Consider the following 11,220-nt stretch of genomic DNA (forward strand, 5'->3'; position numbering starts at 1 on the left):
CGATTTCGTGGTCGGTGAGTGCGAGTCCAGAGGCAGCCACGCACTCAGAGAGACGAGAGAGAGAGAGAGAGAGAGAATGAGGGAGACGCCCGGTGATCGATCACATTTCGTAAGAAAGACTCTATCAGGCTATGCGCTTGCGTTGCTCACCTCCGCATCTTCGTGTGTGCGCGCCGATTCTCGTATATACGGGCTTATACGTACGTACTATATACCGGAGGCGGCTTATAATGCCACAGCTCCCGCGGAGCTCCACGAAAATGACTCTTCGCGAAGGCGACGTCGCCTCGTTCTGCCGCCACTGTGTACGATTGCGCGGCTACTCCCGTCTGCGCAGAGCCCGTTGACGACGGGCTTGACCGACCGAGCCTCTTTTTACGTGGAAGTATATATAGGAAGAGATGATCCTTCACTTTGAGCCTCACCTCGTGTGCAAGGTGATGGTTGCCTCAATAAGGCGGCCAATTCGGGCCACGGCTGGCTCTGTTCTGAGACCTAGCTGTAATAGTTTTGCTCCGAAGTATAATTACTCCAGGAAAAAAAGGGACCCGGAGACGTCCGTTATCGTGTTAACAATTGGGCAGTACTATTTTGCCACGCGTATAGTCGGTTGTTGCTCGGAAAGTGTTCTTTGAAAGCCTCCTATACATAAATGTTGCAAGTTGTCCGACGGGGAGACATCCCTCCAGCTTTTAATTGATACAATGCTGGGATTCGAAAGACTCCACGGTGTATTTACCAACTGATTGGTCTCTAGTTACGCCGAGTTGCTCCTAACGTTGTTAGTGTGAAAACAACAAGCTGAAAAGGAATTAATTGCTACAGAAAACAAAGAGAATGCGACACTCACATTACTGAAACGTGAAATAAACTGAATAGAAATTCAATTGAGGTTACAATGCAAAAAAGCAGGCATGTTAACCAAGGCCACCGCATCTATTATCTGGTTGGCCACCCTACACTTTCAAAAAGTGACAGAAAGATAAAGAGCAACAAAAGAAAAAGAAAAAAAAAACAGAACGCATGCACGCGTACAGGGGACGTCCGCTGACGCAGAGGCTGGCAGACTACATAAACCCCAAGGAAAGCTACGAAAAAGGTGTTACAAAGGCGCACCTCAATGTTTCCGTGTCTGGAGAAACTACATGAATGAGACTGAGGTTGGACGTAACTATAGCGATTGATGCAGGAGCGCCGAGTATGTGGTAAGGCGAGGCCTTGGCCATGAAAAGAACAAGGACACTGGCCCGCTTGGCTGCCTGAAGTTGCGAAGCACACACTGCATTGAGCGCAGCTGGGTCATTCTCCCCATAGCGCGCCCGCACTTCAGAGAGCAGCCGCTATGCACTAAACGAGAAACAGCTCTGTCGACGCTGTGAACAGTGGGCGAGAGAAATTGCCGAAGGCGGGAAACACAGGAAAGCACTTTTGCTCGTTGGTCGGCTAATTGCCTAGCGGGGCCGACAGCAATCGACAACCCGTTCTGCGCTCTGCGGCGATCGTTTGTTTCCTGTATGCGAAACGCCCGTTGCTTGCTTGCTTGCTTGCAAGTTCAAGACTCTGGTACCTGCGAGTACAGCGTTCTTTCTTTTTTTTTGTCACCACCAGGCAAAACCAAGTTGTCGGCTTCTTTCTCATTTTGTGCCGCGCGTCGTACACAGAGATGGCGGCATCTGGCTTCGCAGAGAGTGCGACTCTGATTCTGCCAAGAGACAAGTTGCTTCGACTTCCACGAGGCTAGTGGCCCCTTCTACCCTTGCGAGTCAATCTGCCGCGCTGGTACGACACCGTCATTTGGGAACGGGCCGAGCCATTTATATTCCGGGTGGAGGGACACCACTGGCTCGCCCACTGTGAAACGGAGGTCTGTCTGCGTATACGTTCGTATGGCCGCTCATATACAAACAGACGCGTATATACCGCGAACGGCGGTCGCACCGGCTTAGAAGGCGATAACAAGGGAGGGAAGGCCACTTACTGCTCTGTGACCACTGCCTTCGGCTTTCACGGCAAATTTGCATTTCCTGCCAGCCGCCCTTTGTTTTCTTCTTTTTTCTTCCGGCCAGGCTGCTCTTGTCGGCGCGTCCCACACGCATTCGGTGAGACCGGGCTGGTCGCAGCTCCTATAAGGACGAGGAACCTGAGCGGCAATCAAATCCGCGTTTAACGGTAGAGAGATGCTATTCCACGAAGAGCCGCTGACCGATTCGTTTGTTGGAAGCGATTCAGCACTGAAGATGGAGCTATACTTGCGATACAAAAGCGGATGCGTCGACAATACTGCTCCTATTCCCTTGTCGCTTCCATTTGCATGTCTTCTTCTTGCTCGCCATATCCCGCGGCCACTATATTCAGGGTGCCGCTGATATCAAGACGGATGAACACTCCTAATCGCAAATGGTAGTCGCGATTGTACTAATGGAATGCTGATGAGCGGTCTTGAGGAGGCTGCTTATAGTGTATAGTTTCCCAAGCGAAATACAGCAGTATATAATAAATCGAAACCCAATCGGGCCCTTGGATTGAACGGTGAATTCACTTGGCTAGAAGAGGCAGATGCTGCAAACAAATGGTGATTAATAATTATCCCGCACTCCCCGCCGCTATCGAAGCACTAGATGCGGTTGTTCTGAGCGCCTGGTTGGGTACACCGAAAAGCAAGAACTGGAGACAGCTTTCGGACGCTCAGAGGCTGAAAGTGTTCTATATACAGACTTATAACGCGCACTGCCACGGGTACTTGGCCTTCTTTTTCAACATCCACATAACGCTACCGTTGGCGTAAGATAAATCGCAGTGCGTTCTGAAAAAGAGACCGCCGGCGCCAATTTTGTTTTGAATGGCCTACATTCGCCGCAACCCTCCCATCGCGATATGCTCTTTACTCTCGAAATTGAGTGCTACTTTCCTATCCCTCATTAGTGGGCGTTTAAAAACGCATACGACGACCCCTCGTCCACCCCGACAACTAAGACAACCAAGACGTTGAGCAACAATTTACTGCACTGAAATTTTATCCCAAACATTTGTAAAAGACGAGGGAATAATGAGCACAAGCGCGTTGAAAAGAAAATCATACGTGGCATATATCCGAGACATTTCCACCGCCTGACTGTTAATTAGCTTAATATTCAACAAATCAATTTCGTTATATACGTCTTATCTGCGTCGTTTTTTTCTTTTTTGTCCCATGGTCAACCAAACACCAACCATTGTATCTTGAATAACAAAGTGGCGAAATTGAGCGGGCTCAGTGCTTTTTTTTTTCTTATAGTTTTTGTACCCGTGCCTCTGCTCAATAGCAAAGATACACACACTCGCAGCTGGCTACACTTGCCAAATCAATAGTTGCTCTGGAAAGAAAAAAAAAGCAATCTATTACGGGCAAGGTTCACATCAGCTACAAAAATCGCGCGTAACTTACGCGCAACATGTCGCTGTTATCGGCGAAATTCGCGATTAACGCCTATATCCGGGAGCCCCCTCCCTTAAAGCTCACCTTCTGGGCTATATCTCCTTCCTCGCACAATAAACAGAGTTGTCCGGAAAGTACACGACAGCTATAGAGCAGGGCCTTATAGAGGCCTTAGCGCTTGTCTTCGCATCTCATCACCAGCTGGAATCGCGCGCACGTTTCTTATAGCGCGCGCGTGAGCGCGACTGCAAATCGCCGACGTCTTCGTCGCAGCCCTACGCGTATGTCTTCGCTCTCGGCTATGGCGTGTCTAGTACGTGCACCTTACTAAGCGATAAGGCACGCAGTCCCGTCGCCCGTTCGAGGCGGGCGCGCGAGCGTGTGTGCGCGCGCGCACGGATTACAAATTGAGAGGGCGTATGTATATATTTAAGCTAGACTCTGGCAGATCGCACACGACACCACACGCCATTCCACCTCCTCTTCCTCCTGTCCTTTCTCCCCTGCATAGCGCGCAGGGCACGAAAGGGGCGCACTGCCAACGACAGTGCGTGCTCGGCCGTGCGTGCCCGGTGGTGGCACTATATAGCCGAAGCTGCAGCAGCCGGGGCGGCGGAATGCCGTTCTTTCTAGTCTTTCATCCACTTCTCGTTCAATCTCTCTCTTTCTCTCTATCGTTTGTTTACTGTTCCTGCTTCTTCGCGTTTTGTGTTGCTCTCCTCTTCCCTCGCGGTTTCCCGTGGCGAAGCCATTTTCTCTCGTTGCTCCGCCGTCATTTGGACGCGGGTGTAACCGCCGCTTCTAGAAGCGTGCCGTACCGTAGTCGAGGCACTTGCCCGCACGCGCCAGGCGCGGTGCGCGACACTCCCCCCAGCACGCCCTGTCGGGGACGCAAAGAAAGCGCGAGCACGCGCCACGCCTTCGCCGCGCGAGCGCATTTCGTTTCTCCGCCGCGCCTTCGTCGTCATCCTCTTCTCTTTTTTCTTGCACCATACTCTGCACAGTCTCGCCATAAGCCCGCTCTCAGAATGCTGTTTGCGTTTTGTTTCTGTATCCCCATCTTTTGATTTCATTTACTTTTCGGTGCCGTGTGCCTCATCATCTTTGTCTCGGTGAGTGTACCTGCCGGAGACTTACCTCGTCGCAGGTCATGCGCACTGCCCTCGCGGGTGTCGCTTATATGCGAAGGTATAGGCAGCGTTTGTTCACCTGCAACGGCTTTCGTGACATTGGAGACGACGACACGAGAAGAGAGGCTGTCATACAGCGGCGACGCCTAATGTTCATAAGCATTAAAAAATATGTACAGGGTATAAGCTTTTCTTCCCCATCATTGCAACTTGATTTGGGCGCACAACTTCAGTACACGTGACGTTTGAGCACGTGGCAAGAGCAAGAAATTTTTAAGGGGGTACAATGTCTTACGATAGTATGGTGCCGGCTTGTTAAATAACTTCGAGCTCGCATGTTTTTTGTTGTTTTTTTAAAATAATTTTCTCTGCGACTCTCGTGAGCATGCCAATACCCCTACGTGAGTGGTGCACTATCTCCAACATCTAAAATTTCACGTTTACTCATAATTCATCTCATTTTACGGACCCCTACATGAAACCAGTGCATGTAGAGGTAAGTTTCGAGGAGGAAGCGTGTCACGCCTCGCGTTTTTGATCTTAAACGAGTTGCAGGTAAAATAAAGAATAGAAAACGATGACGTGATCTCATATTTCAAGATGTCATACCAAAGAAGTCCCAGAAGCCAAATAACGTCTGCACCTGTCACATTATCCATCATATCATATTAAGATTACAAATCATGCATTCCATAGTTTCACAGCCGCGTCTAAGCTCCCCTGAGCAGGCCCTTTGTGTGGTTAACTAATGGTGTGACAGCGAGTTCCTGCGAATGAGCGCATGTTATAGGCGAATGAAAGCGGTTGGTGAGCCATTTAATGGCTTATCATTGTGTGGCTCTCGCTCTGCTTCTTTTGGTTTGCCTTACGCTCTTAGTCGTATCCTATATAGCCCTGACTATTTCCCATATACTTTATCTCGTTCGTTTGTATTGTTCCGCTTTCTTATATATATATATATATATATATATAATATGGGGAGGCATGCCGGTTCGTTCCGGACGTTGGTAATGCTCCGGGGGCGGCCGATTACACGCGTCAAAAGGAAGGAACAAGAAAGCGTGGGTGTTGGTCTCCTCTCATCTCCACGTATACCAACAGCGCGGGCGCTTCCATCGGGCGCTCTTGCCGCAGTCGTTGCTCTTGTTCAAGACATCTTTGTCGAGGGGCGAATGCTTCGGGTATCTCTCGCGTGCGCTTCACCGTGGTTAATGGTTGGCCCGTCCTGCTCTGTAACGCACGCGGCATACGCCCATGCCATCGTCGTCGTCGTCGTCGTCTTCTTCATCGCTGTCTTTCTGGCGCACTTTGTTCTCCCTGCAGTATAGTGCGCGAGCGTATAAACTGTATACGACCGTGCCGCGCAGGAAACGTGATTTCGAAACCACGCAACGCCCCTGCGTTCTTGCGCAAAAGAGGACGCGCTCGTCCTCGGTTCAACACTGCTTCCTTTGTGTGGTGTGTACGCCGTACGGATAGTTGTAATTCTTTAGCGTTTTCGCCGTTCTCTTACTACGTTTTTTTTTGTCCGATTCGTGTAAATGCCCCACTGACGCGACGCATAAAACAAGCGTCGCTCAATAATCGCTGACGCCAGATGTGACCTGACTTCGCCGTTTGCTTCACGTTTACCCGTGCTTATGCGACTTCTTTCTTGTGGTTGTTATGCATACTTCTGTCGCCTTTGTTTTGTTATTTGGAGCGTCCTGCTACGAATCTTCATCCATCGCGATTTTATTACGTAATATGTTTATATAAATAGGAGTAGTCAGCGCCGCTTATAGGCACCTGACATGTATGTATCTAAAAAAAAAAAAGAAGGAAACAGGCCGAAGGGGAGGGGGCGAACGATGATACGCAGGAGCAACCTATTTCACTCGTCAGAGTAGAAGAGCAATGTGTCAGATTTGTCAGATATTTATACGTGCTTGTTTTGTGCACATAGGAATAGTCCACTTCCCGCAGTTCTGTTTTCATTCCTTAATAGCTGAAGGCAGCACTTCCGCTATATTTCTGTTATTGTATTTGTTAACAACTTGCCAGAGATTAAATCGTCCCTGAAATGACTTTATAAACAGTAAGAAAACTTGCGGAACCAGTTCGTCTTATCAGGGCGACACGCGTAAGGCTGCACACAAAATATATGGCCTGTGGAGCCCTCCAAGAAAGAAAAGCCATAGTTAATAGCTAGGCTTCACAGAGAGAAGATCTCTGATATGCCACGGTTTTGGCGCGTATGGGTGTAAGCCTACAGCGATAATCTGAAAGGTTCGCTTAGCCCATGGCTGGCTAACACAACGAGAACTATATATACCGAGTGGTTACTGAGACCTTCTTCGAGCTAACGCGCAGGAACCATTAATGGTGGAAAAAAGTTACCGGCACGTTACAGCTTTATCCCAACGGTAGCTCTTTCGCTGCGGTAATTAATTTAAATAAAGCCTAATTATCATAATCGTGGCCGACACTTGGCGTGGCGAACAGCACAGTTATTCCATTTGACCGAACACTAAGCGCTGCAGAAGTTGAGTATTTAGGAGCCATTAGTGAAGCTCATACCGGTTCTTGTGGGAAATGAATGCGCAAGCGCGGCGAACGCTCCACGTGGTTGCCTTGACTGATGGCTACTTTTGTTGCCACCGCCTTTCACAGGCCGCAGATTTCGAGATGTTATCTCCTTTTGCTCCCATTCTATGCGATTCATTGTCTGCGGTCTCCCTCTAGAGGCCCAGCGGGTTGCACTTTTTGTTGCCGTCCAGGAAGTGTTCTGTCGCCACCCTCTTCTGTCTAGTGCGAAATTATGCGGAGTTAAAGTTTCAACACCGCAGCTCAGGATGAAAGCAAAGGCGAGTGGTCCAAGCAGGCACCCTCGGTACATTGGAGGAGGCTGTACTGCCCAGTGTAAAATTCGAAGGGACGAAGGGGGGAAGGCGGGTGGATGGGACTCGGCCAACTCGATTAAAATACATTCTGTACTGTAGGGAAAAAAATATTCGTCACTTATCTTGGTTATGTGCCCTTTCTTCAAGCGAATAATGCTTAATATAAGATGCCTTTCTTCTGCGACTGAGCTGTCTTATATCTCGGAATAAAATTGAAGTTGTTTTCAGGGCATAATGATGAGTGGCGTAAGCCACTCATCAGCAGGGTGGCTACATGCTAGTGTAACCTACCTAGCAACCTAGAGGTATCTGCTGAGTTCCACATCTGTTTGTTCCCGTGTTTGTTCCAAATCGGCCGATTGGCCAATCTATTCAAAAATTAATCACACTATATACAACAAGTCACACATCCGTCCAGAAAACGTAACAACACCGAATAATGCGACAGTATTATGCAGATTTAAAAACCCGCGCCCCCTCGTGGGCGTTTCTCTAATTTATTTGAAGTCACGATGTTCTCCTCTTCTTTCTTCTTTCGCTTCTGCAGGTGAACACCAGGAGAAGTGCTCGGGCTGCGGCAAGTCCTACTCCATCAGCGCAACCGGCGGCGCGGGCCGGTTGCTGGGCCGCGGCTACTGCCCAGCCTGCCTGGGCACCCTGGCCGGCAACGGGCTGTCGTCTTCACCCAAGACGGGCCATTACGAGGCGGAGCCTCCAAAGTCCCCGACGCTCGACTCCAACGAGGACAGTAAGGGAAGCTCGCGCTCGAACCTCGACCTGGGCGGTGCCGCATCGCCCACCACGCCCCCTCCGCCCCCGCGGCTCCTGTTCGGTGTGCTCGACCAGATGATGATGCGCTACCGGCAGTCGGCTCAGGCCTTCCTGCCGCCTTCCTTATCGACCATGAAGTTCTTGGAAGGCGCCTCCATGCTCACACCCTGACGACACGCCCACGGACTTGGCTGGTCTTGCTGACTCGACGTGTAACGGACTCAGCTTGTGCGCGCGCGTTAGCCTGGAGTCAGCACCGCTGGAATGGTCCTTGATGTGAAAGAGAGAATGAAGAAGAGAAGAAGGCGTGATCTCAGACTTCTTGTGCGTGCTCTGTAGTGGCTGATGCTGTCAGGACTGGAGTGCCCGACGAACTGGGACAGTTTTGGTGTCGCTTTCTGTACCGCCCTTCTTCCTTAGAGTGGCAGCAACTGTAGGCTCTTTGCTTCTGGTACACACTTGAACAGTGCATTGGAATCTATACGGGAGACCATGAGCTCATGCGACATAATTTTCTTGGCCAGTCTTTTCAACGCATTGAAAGTTCTTGTTCTTTTTTTTTTTTTTTTACTATGGCGTTCGCTTATATAACCAGTAGGATTTGTGGTTAGTGACGTAACCGAACGTCTGACGGAACACACAAAATAGAATTTATGTACATAGCGGTGCTTCATACTTCAGCAAGAATGAAAGTGTCAAAGAAGAACCAGTGAGGTCACGGCGTTGTCTTAAAGACAGGTTCCTCCGCACTTTGAAAAACTTGATTATGTTTTCGTAGTATGTCTGTATGATATTCCCGGTGATAATGTAACGAACACAGTAAAACGCTGTTCCCTAATTGTGCCAGGTGTTGTGAAGCGCCACTTCCTTTAGGGTCCACTTCAAGGCAGATCAAAAATAATACGTTGCAATGCGTGACAGTGCAGGCTTCTTGCAAGGCAACGTCTTCCCGTCAGCTTTTCACTACAAAAAACTGTGTAATGATCGAAATGTGCCTTTAGTTACAACATATCTTTGTCTGAAGCTAACCAATAACAAAAAAAGTATTTCCCGATCAAAACACAAGGAGGACAGTTCGTGCCTTGGTCATGACTAAAAGGCAAACTGTGCGAAGGTCATAGCATGAAATGTTCTGAAGTCTATGATTTCTTAATGTGCCTTACATTTATTGGACGTCGATGTTCAAAATAATTTGTGTCGATGTCCTACACGCCAGTGCTTTAATATCTGCCTTACACGTACAGATACTACCTAATTTTTATAAACACATATACTATTTTGTACAGCGAAAGTGCTACTGAGCCCGTAATGTGGTTTGAGTGAAGTAATGTATATTTTTGTCAACATAACGAAGGAGAGCACATAGACATGTACAGGCATGCAGCATAAACATTTTCTTTCTTTGAATAACATGACTAGGGCTATAAAAAAGATGAGAAATGACTTTTTTTTTGACTACCAGTAATCCGGACCTTCTTGTAATAGAATTCGCATTTTTTATGTGTTTCTTTTGAGATGCATCATTCTCACTTTGATAGAGTAATCGAAATTGGCCGTAAAGAGCAGGCATCGCGAACCGCACGAGGTGCTGTTCAATACGGCATTGTTCCTATGACTGCGTTGATCAGTGTTTTTTAATCGCGTGCAATAGAAGGTTGTATACTAGAATGGATATTCCAAGAGAGAAATACTACAGTGCCATTACCCGTTTGACGCTAATCTTGGCGTTATATTTACAATGTGCCTTCTGCTTGCGACACTGTCACTGAACCATTGTTGTGACTTCGCAGTAAAAAAAGGCAATCAATCTTGATTGTTTTTCTTCAATATAACGGTAGCTCAACACGCGACGATATATGGCGCCACATATACCTCCTGTGATACACAATGTCACTTTGATGCCTTGCTGCACGCTTTGTGAATGTTTGTTGTTACTGGATGCACTGTGTGAGTTGTGGTAGCTATATAAGGCGTATTTATAAGGAAAATACAGTCGCCATATTGTATACAGTCTTCGCGCAGCACATCGTTGCACGACTCCAACATTCCGAAAATCTTTACCAAACTGTGAACTAAAAAAGAAAAAAAAAAAGAAACACCAAAATATGCCTTAGATGTTGAGCGTTTTATGACTGGGATGTTATCCGAAAAAATTATGAAAAACTGTGTGCTACAGATGTTTTAGCATAAAACATTTCAGCCTCATGACAGCAACGAGCTTTTCTACTTAAAGACCTATCTGCAACGGATTGAGTTAGCCCATTTTTGTGGTAGACAACCTGCAGTCGGGGTATTCCAGTTAGCATTTGCGATCTCGTTGTCAACTCAAATGTGCACTGAACAAGAAAAATGCAGCGTTGCGCACGCCATTGTAACATATATGTTGAGCAAATCTAAACTTAGTGCAACAGAACTGGTGCCTGGGAGGAGGAGCACGGCTTGGAATGAGTGAGCTGAGTCTTCTCCATTATTGAGAAAGATGCGAATGCAGCACCTTCACGCGCAGTGGATTCCAAATGTGAAATGGACAAACGAATAATGATGTGTGTGTACAGGTGCACTGAGAATCCGCATGGCCATGCCAGTTTTGTTTGGCGCGCTGCCTGTTCAGTGCAAGGTGTCCGCTTCAAGTTTCACGGGAAGCCTTTTTCAGTGCTCGACAGTGTGCATAAGCTCAAAGCTGAGATCGAAGAAGTTGTTTACGATTATCTAGTCTATTCACATATGTGCCTTGCCTTCCTGTTGCATTGTATTTAGTACTTTTGGGATGGAAATAAACGTCGACAGAGTCAAAACACGCTGGTATTACGTGTCTGTTAATTTTATACTTCCTGCGCTTCTAAAGAACTATTCAGGCTAACCTTGGCTAACGCAAAAAGGCACTTCTTTGTGCCAGCGCTGATTTGGGTACTATCAGCGTGGTATGTTATAGATTCAGCCTCTTCAGATAACACTTCGAGAATGCCAAGTGGCTTTCAATTTAAAGTAATCAATGCCAACACCATGTCTCCTGACTGTTAAC

At 47.8% G+C, this 11,220-nt stretch overlaps 1 protein-coding gene across 2 annotated transcripts in view; it reads left to right on the top strand.

Moving 5' to 3' along the window:
- LOC119456087 (zinc finger protein 771) overlaps positions 1-10,995 on the top strand; it is a 104,050-nt gene extending 93,055 nt beyond the window's left edge. For both annotated transcript variants that reach the window (XM_037717689.2, XM_037717688.2), the window contains one exon: positions 7,975-10,995. In XM_037717689.2, the coding sequence (XP_037573617.1) occupies positions 7,975-8,369 (395 nt within the window). In that variant the 3' untranslated portion in view covers positions 8,370-10,995. The remainder of the gene's footprint in view (positions 1-7,974) is intronic.
- Positions 10,996-11,220: the final 225 nt, after the last annotated feature.

This window comes from Dermacentor silvarum, chromosome 6 (assembly GCF_013339745.2).
Source record: "Dermacentor silvarum isolate Dsil-2018 chromosome 6, BIME_Dsil_1.4, whole genome shotgun sequence".
NCBI classification, from domain to species: domain Eukaryota; kingdom Metazoa; phylum Arthropoda; class Arachnida; order Ixodida; family Ixodidae; genus Dermacentor; species Dermacentor silvarum.